This window comes from Diabrotica virgifera, chromosome 1, assembly GCF_917563875.1.
Source record: "Diabrotica virgifera virgifera chromosome 1, PGI_DIABVI_V3a".
NCBI lineage: Eukaryota > Metazoa > Arthropoda > Insecta > Coleoptera > Chrysomelidae > Diabrotica > Diabrotica virgifera.
In genome coordinates, this window is record NC_065443.1 from 161,833,163 (window position 1) to 161,852,051 (window position 18,889).

Sequence of the window (18,889 nt, forward strand, 5' to 3'; positions counted from 1 at the left end):
GGCGTGGCCATTTCGGCGTGGCCGTTTGGGCGTAGAGCCGTTTCGGCGTAGGCCGTTTCGGCGTAGGCCGTTTCGGCGTCGGCCATTTCGGCGTCAGAAATTTTATTTTAGTTGACTAAATACCTACATTGAGGTTTATTGGTCAGGCAATTTTTTGGAAAAAAATCTTTTAATATAGTTATTTAAATACATTGGAGTTCATTGGTCACACAATTTTAACATTAATGGTCAAGTAGAAAAATAAACTAAATATATTTCTTTTATAAACATTTTGTTATATTTTATTCTGCAAATACCTATATTGGATTTTTTATTAATGCGTCAGGTGCAGAAAGGTCGAGATGTCTATTTCGAGCAACTTGTGGCAGGTAATCTCCCACCATTGAAATTAAGAAAATACAGAGACGCAGATGATCGCATTTCACGGCTTGTGGGAAATTTTGATGCAAACGGGGATGTTTTAGAATTTTTAAGAGGACTAGCACATAATTATAATATGTAAGTAGGTACTTTATTTTAATTAATATTTCGTGAATAAGTTTTGTAGGTTAAATATAAATGTCTTGTATGTAAGTATAAATGTTTCAGAATTTTTAATTGGACTAGCACATATCTAATTATAACATGTAAATACTTTATTTTAATTAATATTTCGTGAATAAGTTTTGTAGGTTAAATATAAATGTTTTGTATGTAAATATAAATGTTTCAGGATTTTTAATTGGACTAGCACATATCTAATTATAACATGTAAATAATAACTAAAATAAAATATTCATTTTTCCAAAATCTTGTTTATTCATTTATTTATATATAATATCTACAGCTAGAAGCCAATTACAGATATTACATTAACTATGAGCTAAATAACAAGCACACACACATAAGTATAAAATTGACATATACAAATCTACCATTAATATTAAAATTTTGTGATCAATGGACTCCAATGTATCTATTTAAATAACTATATTAAAAGATTTTTTTCAAAATAATGTCTTACTAATAGACTCCAATGTAGGTATTTAGTCAACTAAAATAAAATCTCTGACGCCGAAATGGCCGACGCCGAAACGGCCTACGCCGAAACGGCTCTACGCCCAAACGGCCACGCCGAAATGGCCACGCCGAAACGGCGACGCCGAAATGTCCTAGACCCCTAAATAGGTAGTATGTTTTCTGAAAACTATAATAACAGTCGTAGTTTTATTTTAACTTTTGATCGAATTATTTTTAGTTTACGCATAATTTATAAAAATTCATATCAGAAACAAAGAAATATACATTTAAATAAATTTAATATTCTTTTAGAACAAAATAGTATATGGTATGTTTAACAGTAAATGGTTTGAGTTCAATTAGTTACCATTATAAACATCCTGGATTAACCGATAATAGTATAAAAGGCCGGGTTTCAGGTAAAATTTATTTCAGGCTTTATTATGGGAGTACCGTCTAGTCAGTGTTAATTGCAAAAGACCAATTCTGTCTACCTCGGTGGCTTATCGCTCCGGGTGGGTCTTAACAATGGGCCAGGTCAGATAAATTTAATAATATTTACGACCGCACTAATTGAACTCAACCATTTACCGTTGAACAAACCATACATACTTTTGATAACCTAAATAGAAATAATGACATATTAGCGACAGTTGTCAATCTATCAAATATACATTTAAATGCAACGGAAAATTTGGTATGGTCAAAAGATTTAAACGATGCTGTTACTCATCCATCTATTCCAAAATTAGACATCATTAGCTCAGTGGAGAAGATATCCAAGTGTCTACCAACTCATGAAAAAAGAACAATATAGGGTACTATGTAAACTTGAATTGGAAAAGACTAATCAAATTGTACAGAACATCAGCAAAGAGGAAATGAAAGCTATAAAAACTTTAAGAAGTGATGACTCCATAACAATCCTACCAGCGGATAAAGGCAATGCAACTGTAATAATGAATAAAATACAATATGAGGACAAAATTACAGATCTAATTACAAATGGACCTTATACCAAATTAACGAAGGATCCAACGAATACACTGGAAAACAAAATATATAGAACTTTATTCAAATTTAAAAATGATCTAACATACTATCAAAGAAAATTAATGACCCCTCACTACAGTAAGACACCACATTTTTATGGAGTGCCGAAAATTCATAAAGGGAACATACCACTTAGAACTTAGACCCATTTGTAGTACTATCAATTCTCCTTATAGTGAACTATCAAAATTTTTATTAAACATTATAAAACCATTTGCTAATAATGATGACACATTTATAAAAAATACAAAACATTTTTTAAACAAATTATTAATTATTGAATTTAATCCAAATAATATTTTAGTAAGTTTTGACATAAACAGTTTATTTACAAATGTACCATTAGATAAAACTTTAAACATAATCAAAACGAAATTAGAGAATAATAATACATTGACAACTAGGACAAGACTAAATGTATCAGCTATAATGGAGTTATTGACATTATGTACTAATAATTCCTATTTTCAACTAAATAATGAATTCTATAAACACAATTTTGGTCTAGCAATGGGCTCTTCATTATCTCCATTATTGACTAATATATTTATGGAGGATTTCGAAACAAATATCATTTCTAAACAAAATTTAAAACCCACGGTATGGTGGAGATATGTAGATGATATGTTTTCAATATGGCCTCATAGATCAGAATTGTTGGATACATTCCTGAATATTATAAACGATCAAGAGGAGACAATAAAATTTACAATGGAAAAGGAATACAATAACACCCTGCCTTTCCTCGATGTTTTAGTCTCAAAGAAGGATACTGGATATAAGACTCAAATGTATAAAAAAACCAACACACACCAACAGATATCTCAATTACAAATCAAATCACAACATCAACGTTAAAAAGAGAATCATTAAATCCTTATATTGAGCCAAAATTACTTGTTCTAACGAAAATTCATTTTTAGAAGAAAAACAATTATTAACATCTGTCTTATTAAAAAATGATTATCCTTTATCGTTTATAAATAAGGAATTGTCAAAATTGCATCGAATGGAACAGAACAACTTAGAACGGGATCCTACAACATTCACAAGAAATAGTAAGAGGAAAATATCAATACCATATATAAAAGGACTATCCGAGAAACTTAAAACAATAGGAAATAAATTCAACATTTCAACAACATTCAAAACAACAAACACATTGAGATCTATTCTATCTAAAACTAAATCTAACAATTAACAAGAAAGAACAAAGAATTGCATTTATAAAATACCTTGTGAATGCGAACAATTTTATTTAGGTGAAACATCAAGACCATTAAACGTTAGAATAAGTGAACATCAGTCTTATATTAAAAATAGAGTTTGGTAGATCTCAAATATACCAACACGCATTAACATAGAGTTCAGTGGAGAGATTCAGGTATAGTCCCGAAAGAATCAGATAGTAAAAAGGGAAAAATCAAAGAAGCGGCTCTAATTATGCTAAATGAAACCAATTGTGTCGCAAATTCCTCGGTAGAATGCAGTAGGATGTGGCTACCCATACTGAAAGAGGAAGTCAATAGAAAGAAAATACCACGATTAGTAAAGTCAATAACATATCGAGTTAGTACATATTTTATATTTTAGTATTACTTATTGTATATCTATGTATTATTAATATTATTTATAATTTAAACATATTAAAGTCAGAATTTGATATTATTTTTTGAGAGTAAATTAAATGTAATACCAAATACGTACGATGTCAGGATAGTATCACGAGGTTTTTTCCTGGTTTTCCCTCGTGATTTACTATGGAATCTCTAACGCGAGAATTTCACTGTCATCATTGCATTTGGTTGTCTTTTTAAAGACAGATCACATGCTATGATTATTTTTTTTGTGACGGATATTCTTGAGTTTGGGTTGATTTCATGTAATCTAATGAACTATCTTTCAGTACAGTCGTCCCAGGAACGCAACTCATAAATATTGGCAATATCATTTTAAAATCTTCTACTTTAAAATGTAAAATATATGTCTGAATTGCCAATTTAAATGAGTCAGATTAAATAAATTATTAGAAGAATAATTTAGTAGGATTTTGGATTTTGACAACGACACCCGACTTGGGCGTCGAAACGTTAATAAAATTATTTTTTTCAATTTAATTGTGGCTTATTTCCCATCTAAATAGTTAATCAAAAAAATGCCACAAGGAAATAGCTTCAGAACAACATTTATTTTAATTGTTTCAAAATAAACAATAAAACACATGGTATACGCCTTAAATATTTATATTTATTATTAAATAAGGTGCTAGACAAACAGTCCATTACATAAGATCAATGGCACAAATCACAAAAAATGGTATGAATCAAAAATAAATACCAAAAAAGGGTAAATCTTACTTTTTAAAATTTCCACAAAAATTCTAATCTATAAACAGAATTTACAAGTAATCCTAAATAAAATAAATATTTTTGGTTGTATCTGTTCTGTACACCTATCGATAAGAAAGAGAAAAAGTTAAATACAGAAAGTCCCAAATTGTTTAAGAATTGAGACCAACTGTATATTCACAAGAGCTAAAAGCTAGTGTTATGTTAGAGATAAATTAAACAGTAATAAAAATAGATTTTTTGAAACACCAAGCTTGCGGTAATTAATAGATTAAAGAAATTAGAAGCAACATGTGGTAACATTTGATTAACAGGTGGCCTGCATTCCTTAGCGGGCGTGGTTCTTGCAGAATGGGCGACCTCCCTTGGCAAAGAAGCTCTGTCCTTCAAGATTCTTTTTACACATCTGAAACACATCAATTTTTATGTTTTAATAATTGCTTATATTTCGTATTTATTTATTTTAAAGTTTATGCTTAAAACGGCAAACTTTCATAACAATAAGATAAATCAAATAAATAAGATCATTTATAAGAAATGTAGCAAAATGTAAATAAAAAAACTGGCACTCGAGGAGCGCCGACAGAAGTGAAAACTTCTTGTAAAACTCATGCTCATGAAAGTATGATTGAAAGTGTACCTTAGACCAGTGGCGCACCCAGGGGGGTTTGGGGGTTAAAACTCCTCCCAGGGCATATAAAAAATAATATATAAAGAATAGTAGGAAAATGTAATTTCTCTTTCACAAACAATACAAAAAAATTTCGGTGCCCAAGACAACCCTTTCCCCAGAGGAAATTTCTGGGTGCGATTTCTGGTGCTTCGCAAGCACCTTTGGGTACACAATCTATTCCTTCTCCAATCATTATAACTTCGGTTATTCGAACCTACACGCAATACAACCTATAGTACATAAATTACTAATATCTCGCAGGAGCGATGACGGTCGAGAGTTCAATGCTTTTTCCCATCCAAAGAGAAGTGCTAGACCTAAATCATAGTTTCGATTTATTGTATTTATCGCTGTTCTTTTCCATGAATGCCCTTTCAGGGAGGTTTTTGGCATCCTCATCTACTTCATCTTCCCATTTCTTTTTTGGTCTTCCAATAGATTTTTTTCCGAACATTCTTGCATTTAGCAATTTTCTGGGCATTATGTTCTCATGCATGTGGACCACGTGTCCTGCCCACAGTAATCTCTGCAGTTTAGTGTATTGTGCTAGAGTTGGTTCGTTATATTGTTCGTATATTGTATATTTCTTTATCATACCTAATTCGCCAGTTGTTATTTCATTTATACAGCGTGTCCAGAAACTCTACCGACACACGAAGACAGGAGATTCCTCAGATAATTTTAAGACAATTTAACCCAATTCACTTAGTCCGAAAATACTCCCTAGGGAGCTAGAGCTATTTGAAGATGGCGTCTGGTAATATTTAGTTTTTCTTAAATACCTCCAAAGCGCTTCTATTTAGAAAAACAAAAATTAGTATGCTTATTTATATCCCAGAGGTAAATCGATTCCGTTCATTGCGAATTTTTAGTACCGGTCATAGGTGTCCGTTTTGAGTAGGGCAACGGTTACTTTATCGCATAACTTATTTGTCTTTAATTTTTAAGCATTTTTGACTCTGGATTCAAAGCTTATTAAATTGTGATGTATTCTAGTACTAAAAGGTACTCTTGCTTGAAGTCTATAGGATACACCGTTTTCTAGAAACATCGATTTGAAAATTTCTCATTTTTTGAATATCAAAAAATAAATTAAAAAAAAATATTTAGAAAAACGAAAACTTGTACGTTTAATTATATTCCAGAGATGAATCGATTTCATTAATTGCGAATTTCTAGTACCAGTCATATGCGTCGGTTTTGGGTAGGTCAACGGTTATTTTATCGCATAATTTTTTGTCTTTAATTTTTAAGCATTTTTGACAGTAGACTAATAAATTTTAAGGTATTCTAGTAGTAAAAGTTACTCTTGCTTTAAGTTGGTAAAATACACCGTTTTTTTTTTAATTGTCAAATTCAAGAGACGAAAAATTTTCAAATCGATTTAAAAAAAACGGTGTGTCCTATCGACTTAAAACAAGAATACCTTTTACTACTAGAATACCTCACAATTGACTAATCCAAAGTCAATCATGCTTAAAATTTAAAGACAGAAAGTTATGCAAACAAATAACCGTTGCCCTACCCAAAATTTACGCCTATGATCAGTACTAGAAATTCTCAATAGATAGAATCCATTTAACTCTGGAAGATAAATATGCGTACCAATTTTCGTTTTTCTAACTAGAAGCTTTTTGGAGGTATTTAAGAAAAACTAATTGCAAGACGCCATCTTTAAAGAGCTCTAGCTCCCTTAAGGCAAGCGTCCACAGGTCCGCATCGTACGCATCGTACGCATCGGATTAATTTTTCATACTGCGTCCACTGTATCGGAAGCGATCGGATTGCCGATGCCACTACCTGCTAGAATAGAAAAATTACTAAGGTAGACTTTAAAATTGGTTGTTTATTATTTATTGGTTGTTTATTAATTGCTTGTTTATTTAAATTAATAATTAATTTATGCATATTAACTACATTTATTAGTATGATATTTTAATGTATCTGTTTAGTAATAAAAAATCCACAAAAACGTAAAATGTTGAACGAAATATCTACAAAACGAAACATGCTAGGTACATATAACCTGGTATTAAAAGAAAGCCTATAACATTTACTACAAAATGCAATACTAATATACAATATGTAGGGTGTACCATTTAAAACAATTAAAAAAAAGTATATTTGCAAATAGTGATCACATTGTATTTTATATTGATATACCTATGTCATCTGGGTAAGTTTATAATCAATGGCTATGTCAAAGATATTATAGTTATTTATGATATAAGTGTTAAAAGTACACGTTTAAGGCACGCATGTGAAAGTTTGCACAATGAGCGAAAGCGAATTCTGCAATTCACATGAGTGCCTTAAAAATGTACTTTTTAACACGCATATCATACAATATTTTTTCTACAAACGTAATTACAGGACAATATCTACAAAAACTTTTACTTGAACTTGACTGACATTCCAATTTTATATTTTTTTGACATTACATCAAAATTGCATATGCGGTCAATACGAACTTCAGTGCCTTAAATTTTTTTAAGGCACTAGTGCCTTAAAGTAGCATTTTTAACGCTCGTATGGAGTGCTAAAAATTACATTTTTAACACGGTTGTAGAAAAAATTATTTAAAAATGACACTATACTAATAAAACTCTCATATGTCATTTTAAATATTTCAGCTTATACACCAATTCTCTCGGTAGACCGCATAGTAGCACCCATTTTCTAACTAATTATTCATTTGGGTATAAAGGAATACACAAATACAATTTGATTTAAATGGAAAATAGTAACTACATCAGTAAAAGTTTCTTTATTTAAGATTAATAATTAAAGTTGCCTTTCTGAAATCGGTAAAATACTTTCTGTGTTTTTAAACAGTTTGGCCAAACTGTACTTGTAACACACTTTGAATGAGTAATATTTATGATATTTTAATCCCCATAATCAACTTATCATGGGCTGTAATATTTTTACCTGAATATGTATACCTATATATAAAATAAAAGTTAAAACTGAGTTTACTTGTTTCATTACGAAGAAGACGATCGTCAAATGCAAATTAGCCGTAGATTAGCTCCCACTGGGCCAAGCGAAATCCCGAACAGAGCGCGTGGGGTGCGTCCACTGGTCGGCATTCCGAATGATTCATCGTCACGCATCGCAAAAGTTGCCTCTCGAAGCAACCCATCGGCATTGCCGATGATGCGATCTGTACGATGCGGATCAGTGGACGCAGTTACATAAGTTTTTGTACAAGGCAAACTAAAATCCGTTGAGTACGATGCGGGTCTGTGGACGCTTGCCTTTAGGAAGCATTTTCGGACTAGGTGAATTTTGTTAAATTGTCTTAAAATTACCTGAGGAATATCCTGTCTTCGTTTGTCGGTAAAGTTTGTGGACACCCTGTATACATATACGTACAGAAATTATTTCGGCGAAGCGATGACGGTAGCGAATTCAATGCTTTTCCCCCATCCAAATGGAGGTGCTATACCTATATTATACAGTGATGAGCACGCTAATAACCGGAAGAATAACGCAAAAGATGGAAAACATAATACATTGCGAAACAAAAAGAGATTAAACTAGTGGAGGTGGAAATTATCGATATGAACGTATAAATAATAAATAATTAATATTACATATCTGTGACAGGAGTATTTTATAAAATTTAACTGTCACAGTGACAGTTGTCATACTCCTCTGATACGTCTAAAGGTGGAAAACATTTTAACGTAATGTTAATCTATACGTTTCTAACGATAATTTCCACCTCCACTAGTTTCATCTCTTTTTGTTCGCAATGTAGTATGTTTTCCATCTTTTGCGTTATTTTGACGGTTATTAGCGCGCTCATCACTATATACGCGTTACGTACGTCCTATAAGTACTATTTATATATACATACACAAAATATATACGTACAAAATTGATGACGGTCGCGAATTAAATGCTTTTTGCCGCTCCAAAAAGGGCACAACGTCGTTAAAGAAGTTTTCACTGTAAAAATAAAAATAGAAAACGAAATATCCCAGAAAATAGAAATACGCAGAAGAGTGCAACATCATTGTATTTCGTCACCATTGCTATTTAATGTCTGTAGTGAAAGCTATCTGCTATGTGGAAGCTCTGTAAAACCAAACGGATCTATTGTGATTAACGGAGAGGTTGTAAACAATATTCGAGATGCAGACTATACTGTTCTAGTCACAAGAGCAGCAAAATAGTTACAACGACTGCTTACAAAAATATAAATATTGCTTACGGCATGCGGCATATAAATCAACGTAAAGAAAATCACGTATATGTAACAGAAATTTCTCTCAAAATTTATGATTTATGATCCTTATACAATAAAAGAGCTAATACCGAACCCTATATTTATGGGCCATGTGGAGTGGCGCGTTATTTCTCGTGAATTATCGGTAAAATCACACGTTTAAAAGGAATTCAGTAGCCGATCAGACCCGTTCAACTCGACTCGAGACTAGTTCAATCAGTGCCGTGGTAATTTTATTATATAGTGGTCTAACCAAATTGTGTTGAGATTTTTATCATTGTATGAATTAACCAACTTAATGAAATTTCTACCGCCCACGCTGGTTGTGTACCGTCCATACGCTGGGTCCGACCGATTTTCTCAAAAAGTAAATATTTATTAATTGGATAGTAACATGAGGTGCGAACCGTGTTCTCTTTCCTTTTTACTATTATCTATCTTTGACGACGTTTAAATTGGTAAACTGGTGAAGCGCGCCTCGACACGCTCCGTTGATCCGGACCAGTGGCGGATCCAGGGGGGATGGGGGCGATAGGCCCCCCTCTCAAACCAAGCGACTTAATTTTTTTTTAATTATAATAAAGATTGGTATGAGGTAGCGGGTAGGAACTCCTTTGGACGGTCCTACCAGGGAAAGTGAATCAATCCCTGACCTCCGCAGATTCCAGGAGTTTCCTGACCCGGAAAACTAGTACCTGCTTAGAGTCCCTTGTCCAGGGTCACGGATGAAGACTACAACGGTATCCACGGCGGTGAAGAACATTTTCGGTACGGTGTGTATGTAGGTGGAACTCCTTAGCCATGGTGAAGGCAATTTCCTAAGAGATGGTCACTCTAAATTCAAAACTCTGGTCCTCCAAGCTTGGGGGTTGAGGCAATGGGCTTGCTTCTCATTCATCGGAAAAAAGTATATTGCAAAAAACCCGAAACTAAAGCCTCAGAAAAAGGACGGACATTTTTGGAAAAGGAAATTGGCAACGAAAACGGTTATTAAATGTTGGAACGTGGAATATGCAGGGTATTACAGGAAAGACTGCAGAAGTTCAACAAGAAAGTATAAAAATGAACATGGACATTCTAGTGCTAACTGAGACCAAGAAAAAAGGACAAGGAGTAGACGATATTGGTGAATATGTACAGAATGTACACGTACAGGGTGAGTTTTTAGTGCGGGATCGGTCGATAACTCCATTATGGTATAAAATATCGAGAAAAGTTATTAAAAAAAAATGTAGGCAATGATATTCTCCACGCTTGGAAAATATGTCCATTTCTACAGGGTGATCAGTAACTGCGTGGTATATCAAACATATAATTTTTTAAATGGGACACCCTATATATTTTTTTATATTTATATTCCCCTCATAATTCTTGTTCATATAATATATGGTTTTGCATTACTATACAGAGTATTTAACAAGTTATGACCATTTTTATTTCGAAATCACTATGAGATTAATACCCTGTATATAAAGAAGTAATTCGTAGACAATAATTTGTTTTATGTAGTAAGATAAACAATATACTGTAGTTTTTAAATTAAGTCCAATTCACATCATTGAGGAATATTTGTATACAGGGTGACCTACAAAACCAAATTACGATTTTCTCTATTTTTTTAAATGGATCACCCTATATTTTATTTTTTAACATTATTGTATTTAATATACTCTTTCATTTTTATATAGCATTCCCTATATCTAAACTGATTACTTTCCGAGATATTTTTAGTTTTCTTCAAATTTCGGGAATACATTCAATTTTTCTAGTAGAAATAAGTTAGTATTGAGTGATAATTAAACAAAATTATTTTTATTAGATAAATAACTAACACAAAATATAAACCATAGCAATATGCAGTGAACATACCCAAAATGTGATATTAAGAAATTATCATATTTCCCTAATATACAAGAATCGTAAAATTCCTACAAAAAAACTTTGTATTGTATATAATAATATCACAAGATTATTTTTATTCAATAAATAACTTACTTGAAACATAAGTCAAAACAATATACAACTGATGTAACAGTTTTTAGATTGGTATATCAACAGCATTCTAAGCCAATAATTTTTTAGTAGAACATTCATTTTTATAAGCACTTTTAAACTACAAAACAAAATTAAGATTTTCTCAATTTTCTTTTTAATAGATCACCCTATATATTTTTTTAAATATTGTATTTATGATACTCTTTCATTTTTATATAGCATCTCCTATACCTAGACTTATTAGTTTCTGAGATATTTTTAGTTTTCTTCATTTGCCGGGAATACATTCAATTCTTATAAATATAAATAACTTAACAAATAAGTATTATGTAATAATATAACAAATATTTTCATTCAATTAATAACTAACAAAAAAATAATAAACCATAACAAAATTTAATGAATGTACCAATTAATGTGATGTTAAGGATTTAAGTCTAAAGTAAATGTTGAAAATGACCACTTTCAACGTCTATGCCATTTTGTAACCGATATTCAAATGACCGAGCCACATTTCTAACATTTTTGTAAGTCAATATTATTAAAAGCTTCTTTTATTCTATTTTTCATATCATCAAGCGTTGTTGGATGCTTCTGGTATACAAGGTTTTTTATATAGCCCCACTTGAAAAAAATCAATTTTGGAAGAACTGGAGCACCGTCGTATAAAAACCTCAACCGTCAAAAAATGTGGACCAATCACATAATCTCTAACAATATCACCTTAAACATTTATAGATCACCTAGTTTGAGTGTTAACAAAGTAGGGATTTCTTGATGCATATTAATGAAATTTAATATGAAAATTATAATCAAGTATATTCAAATGGGAAATAAGCCACAATTGTAATAATATAATCGAATGAACTATCTTTTAGTAAAGTCGTCCCAGGAGCGCAACTCATCAATATTGGCAATATCATTTTAAAGTCGTCTACTTTAAAATGTATAATACGTGTCTCAATTGCCGATATAAATGAGTCAGATTAAATAAATTATTAGAAGAATTTTTTACTAAGCAACAACATTTTTATTTATTTAGTATTATTTTGTATTTTGACAACGACACCCGACTTGGGCGTCGAAACGTTAATAAAATCATTTTTAGGTAAAATTGTGGCTTATTTCCCATTTGAATATACTTGATTATAAAAATGCCACAAGAAAATAGCTTCAGAACAACATGAAAATTATATTATTAATAACTGCGGGTCACAATCTGCAATTAGGAATGTGTTACTAAAAACTTCTTGGCTTAGAATGCTGTTGATATAACAATCTAAAAACTATTAAATTAGTTGTATATTGTTTTGATTTATGTTTTGTGTGAGTTGTTTATTAAATAAAAATATTCATGTAATTTTATTATACACAAGATACCTATATTTTTTGTAGGAATTGTATGATTCTTGTATATTAGGGAAATATGATAATTCCTTAATATCACATTTATTGATACATTCATTGCATATTGCTATGGTTTAAATTTTGTGTTAGTTATTTACTAAATAAAAATAATTTTGTTTAATTATCATTCAATACCAACTTATTTCTACTAGAAAAATTGAATGTATTCCCGAAAGTTGAAGAAAACTAAAAATATCTCCGAAAGTAATAAGTTTAGATATAGGGAATGCTATATAAATATGAAAGAGTATAATAAATACAATATTTTTGAAAAATAAAATATAGGGTGATCCATTTAAAAAAATAGAGAAAATCGTAATTTGGTTTTGTAGTTCACCCTGTATACAAACATTCGTCAATGATTTTAATTGGACTTAATTTAAAAACTACAGTATATTGTTTATCTTACTACATAAAACAAATTATTGTCTATGAATTACTTCTTTATATACAGGGTGTTAATCTCATAGAGATTTCGAAATAAAAATGGTCATAACTTGTTAAATACTCTGTATAGTAATGCAAACCCCTATATTATATGAACAAGAATTACGAGGGGAATATAAATATGAAAAAATATATAGGGTGTCCCATTTAAAAATTTATATGTTTGATATACCACGCTGTTATTGATCACCCTGTAGAAATGGACATATTTTCCAAGCGTGGAGAAAATGATTGCCTACATTTTTTCTAAATAACTTTTTTCGATATTCTATACCGTAATAGAATTATCGACCGATCCCGCACTAAAAACTCACCCTGTATATAGTGGAGTTGAAAAGGATGAACGTGCCAAAAGAGGAGTATCCATACTCATTCATAAGAAGAATTATTAACGGAGAACAAGTTCCGAAAAGCTGGAAAGAGGGTTGGATCTCTTCAATACACAAAAAGGGAAGTAAAAGTGATGTCACCAATTATGGGGGAATAACTGTAACAAGCACAATGAGCCGTTTGAATTCGAAGAACAGTGTGGTTTCAGGGCCGGTCGATCTACGATAGATAATATATTCTGTCTAACACAGGTTATGGAAAAAAGACTGGAACGTGGACAAGACACACATATACTTTTTGTCGACCTAACGAAGGCATATGACACAGTGCTCGTGGAAAAACTGTGGGAGGTTTTGGACAACACACACATTTCTGCAACTGTCATCAAAGCCATACAATGCCTCCATAAAAATTCTATGTCAAGGGTAAAGAGAGGTAATCTAATCTGTCAATTAGATTCCAAGTAACAAAGGCTTTAAACAAGGGTGCTGCTTATCTCCCATTATTTTCAATATACAAGGTGATTGATTAGTGTGAGGAAGCTCAGTAGATCTGTTATAGTAAAAATTACAAAAAAAAGTTGTTGACAAAAATTGTAGGCATCTTTAAGCTCCACATTTTAAAATTAGTTACAATCTTACAGGGTGTTCCATAAGATGGTGGCAGACCAAACTTATGTTTTTTTAAATAGAACACCCTGTATTTTATTTTAAATTTGAAATCTGCTTCACTTCCACATCACAACAATGTAAATTTTATTATGTTATACCGGGTACTTAAAAAGTTATAGCCAATATTACCTGAAAATCGTATCAAGTTTAACTCCCTGTATAATTAAAAGGGAGTATAAGAACATTGATTTATTGCAACCATAGTTTTTTAATAATTGTTAAAAATTATAAAACATATTCGTTTTCATAATATTGGTTAAATCAAATACAGGGTAAGTCAAAATGCAAGTACATTATTTTCTTGGTAATTTTAAATAAAACACCTTGATATTTTATATCACTATCAAAAAGTACTAATATCGTACTTCAAATTTTATGAAGTACTCCCTATACCTAAAGTTATCAGTTTTCTAGATATTTTTATTTTTCCATCAAAGTATTAATTTTGTAGATATTTTAACGTTTACCAATAATTATTGTGAGTTGGCCATGATTGATTTGTCAGAAACGACAGTTTGACATTATTGTTTATTAATTCAGTAACGAAATAACGACAAAGAAAAGAAAACAATTTATTTTAAATAAAATTTATAAAAAATAACCGACGGAAAATTAAAAGAAAAATAACAACACAAAAAAATAAAAAACAACAGTAATTTTAACTTATCTTCTAACATGCAAAACATCTATGCATACTTGAAAGCGGTCATTGAAAGAGTTGCTTACATTACTAAGCATTTGTAAAGAAATATTTTGAAATACAATTCGGATTCTATTTTTCATATCATCTCTTGTTGTGGAGGTATTTTATATACTTCGTTCTTAACGTAACCCCAAAAAAATGAGTCCATTTTATTGAACTCTGGTGACCTTGGGGGCCACCTTACCGGTCCATCCCTTCCGATCCATCTTTCTCCAAACTGATCATTAAGTTCACCACGTACTAATTCGTTGTGGTGCGCAGGAGCACCGTCATGTAGAGACCACATTTGTTCACGTATATAAGTGGAACCTCTTCTAATAATATCGGTAACTGATTTACGATAAAATCTAAATAAATCTCACCATTTAAATTATCTTCAAAAAAATATGGTCCTACTACATGATTACCGACGATACCTCCCCACACATTTAGAGACTATCTTGTTTGACTATGTGTTACTATGTCGTATAGATTACTTGTTGAATAGTAGTGAAAGTTATGCCTATTAACAGAACCGTTTCGATGGAATGTAGCTTCATCACCAAATAGGACATAATCAAAAAAATCTCTCTGCTCAATAATTTTTTCTAAGGCCCATTCACAAAATACTATTCGTTTCTGAAAATCATCATTATTTAATTCTTGGTGCTTTTCAATAGGATAAGGGTGCATCTTGTTTTTAGATAGAATGTTTTGAACAGAGTAGTAACTAAGTTCTTGTTCATTGGAAGTACTCCTTATACTTGTGTGTGGGTTTTCTGTAACTGCCATCAACACACTCATTTCGTTTTACTCGGTCACACTAGTTTTTGTTCGTTCATGTTTTTCATAATTCACTGAACCAGTGCGGGTAAATCGATCTTTCAATTTTTCAAATGTATCTTGTCTAGGTTGCCGCCTATCTGGAAACCGTTCTTGATAAATTCTAGCTGATAGTAATGAATTTTTATTGCATTCCCCCAAAATCCAGATCATATCTACCATTTCATCAATTACTGAATTACTAAATAATAATTGTTGCTAATTTACGGTGTACCCCAATACTGAATTAATAAACAATAATGTCAAACTGTCAGTTTCTGACAAATCAATCATGGCCAACTTACAATAATTATTGGTAAACGTTAAAATATCTACCAAATTAATACTTTGATGCAAAAATAAAAATATCTAGAAAACTGATAACTTTAGGTATAGGGAGTGCTTTATAAAATTTGAAGTACGATATTAGTACTTTTCGATAGTGATATAAAATACAGGGTGTTCTATTTAAAATTACCAAGAAAATAATGTACTTACATTTTGACTTACCCTGTATTTGATTTAACGAATATTATGAAAACGAATATGTTTTATAATTTTTAAAAATTATTAAAAAACTATGGTTGCAATATATCAATGTTCCTATGCTCTTTTTTAATTATACAGGGAGTTAAACTTGATACGATTTTCAGGTAATATTGGTTATAACTTTTTAAATACCTGGTATAACATAATAAAACTTTACATTGTTGTGATGTGAAAGTGAAGCAGATTTCAAATTTAAAATAAAATACAGGGTGTTCCATTTAAAAAAACATAAGTTTGGTCTGCCACCATCTTATGGAACACCCTGTAAGATTGTAGCTAATTTTAAAATGTGGAGTTTAAAGCTGCCTACAATTTTTGTCAATAACTATTTTTTGTAATTTTTACTATAACAGATATACTGAGCTTCCTCGCACTAATCAATCAACCTGAGAACACCGACGGTGTTCTCAGATTTTGGAAGCAGAAATGCAGTGGTATGGATATACCAATCGGGGACATCACACTATACACTTTGAACTACGCAGACACCAGGTGGTAGTTGCCCAAGATAAGGAATACTTAGAATATATGACGAGAAAATTGATGGAAGAATACATGAAATGGGGTTTAGACGTAAACATAAAGAAAACCAAATATCTACACATCGGTAACCAAATACAACAGGAAGACCTAGATCTTGACGGAAGTGACTAGATCAGGGGATGCATAGAGTATATTATATCTAGGGATTAAATTAACAAATAGTGGAAGAACGGAACCCAGTATAGATGGTAGAGTGACGAAGGCTAGAAAGGTTACTAGAGCCCTAAACCCTGTCTTGTGGCAACATAACATAACCTTAAATACAAAAATGAGGATGTACGACGCTATTCTGAAAGAATATTAACGTATGGCTCCGAAGTGTGGCAAATAACAAAAAAATCCGAAAATAAGCTGCTTACTACCGAAATGGATTTTTTTTAGAAGAGCTGCCAGAATATCGAAATTTGACCATGTTCGAAATGAAAATATCAGAGAAAAAGTAGGTAAGCAGAAAACAATAGTGGAAGAGGTACAACGGAACCAACTCACTTGGTAGGGACACGTTCAACGAATGGGAGATGAAAGAATTCCAAAAATAACAATGAGGTGGATACCGCCAGAAAAATGAAAAAGAGGAAATTCACCGACCTCCTGGAAACAAGGAATTACAAAAGCCATGTCAGAAAGAAATCTACAAGAAAGAGACTGGCTAGATCGACAGGCTTGGCGATTGGGTACCGGAAGGCGTAGAACGCTGTAGAACCGGTTATATAATATACAGATTATATAAACATTAATTTATTTTTCATAGAAATTTAGTCAATCGGCCCCCCTCTTAGCGATGCTGGATCCGCCACTCATCCGGACCTTAATGCGAGGATAAAATATGCATTAAGCACTTCGAAATATAATGCACGGACAAATAGAGGGAAAACAGGTCGTCATCGTAGATGCCATAATTTATTTCCTAAGTTAAAGTGCACCACACCTTACAAAAATCAAGAAATTTAATTAAAATTGGTAATAATAATAATAATAATAATCGAGTTTTTACTTACCGTGCAGTTGAAGCACTGGCTATGATAATTATTGTTAAGAGCCTCTACCCAACGATCTCCAGCTTCGATTGGGAATGCACAAGCATAGCATTTTGTTGTGAAAAGCTCGTTCCAGTCTAAAAAATATAATGTTTACTAAAGATATCAAGCAGGGGTATATTTCACAAAGTTTCATGTTAAGGTAGGTACGTGTCCATTACGTTGGTGCTCCGTGTAGCAGCTCCACATAGTGGATACGTTGGTGCTCCCGCTCAGCGCTTACCCTCTTCGATTCAACAGGTTTGCGGTTTATATGTAGGAGAGCGCATGCCGTATCCGTTTGAGCAGCTACACGGAGCACCATACTAATAAAAACGTATTTTTACATGATTTAATTAAGATGATAATGCACTATTTCTGATGAGTTTTGATAAGTCTTGATTTTAAAGACTGTATTAAAGGTTTAAACAAAACTTTATATCAGAAATAGTGAATTATCATCTTAATGGTAAAATACGTCCATGTATTTTATGAAACGAACAAAGCTACTCCCAAACCAGGTTAATTTTTAGATTAATTAATTCCTTATTATTTGATATTTTCGATAATATTTTTGGGTGTATTGTTTTAACTGTTATTTAAAAAATTTTTCTGATTATTTCATTCATAGCAGATTCTGACCAATAGAAAGCTACATAAATCTAAATTAAATCGATAATTTTTGATAATTTCCCGTCGTCAAGTATATTATGTCAGATGCCCTTCGTTGCTACGAAAAAATACATTCAGTGACATTAATGACAATTAATATCAGACGAAGCAAGTACACAAATGGTACACATTTTTATTTGACAATTAATGTTTTAAAAATTATAAAAGTGATGACTTTCAACCGTCAAATTAATATTTATAACAACTGTGTGTTTAATTGTACTAATTTGTACTTACATAAATAAATTACAATAAAATTTTGGTGTTGAACAGTTTTATTCATGAAATAATCGCAAAAAATTGCACTCGATCTCTAAAATTAATATAGAATTTTAGAGCTCTTGTGCAATTACTACTGATAATTTTTGCATGTTTTGATAACGGATGATATTATGTAATATGCGACGAACAGTTTTATACTGTCTACATATTTTGGAATTTAAAT

At 31.6% G+C, this 18,889-nt stretch overlaps 1 protein-coding gene across 4 annotated transcripts in view; it reads right to left on the reverse strand.

Moving 5' to 3' along the window:
• Positions 1–4,279: 4,279 nt before the first annotated feature.
• LOC114332799 (PDZ and LIM domain protein Zasp) overlaps positions 4,280–18,889 on the reverse strand; it is a 252,434-nt gene continuing 237,824 nt past the window's right edge. For all 4 annotated transcript variants that reach the window (XM_050645685.1, XM_050645672.1, XM_050645694.1 and 1 more), the window contains 2 exons: positions 17,755–17,870; positions 4,280–4,806 (listed from right to left, as the gene is read on the reverse strand). In XM_050645685.1, coding sequence (XP_050501642.1) covers positions 4,729–4,806; positions 17,755–17,870 — 194 coding nt within the window. In that variant the 3' untranslated portion in view covers positions 4,280–4,728. The remainder of the gene's footprint in view (positions 4,807–17,754; positions 17,871–18,889) is intronic.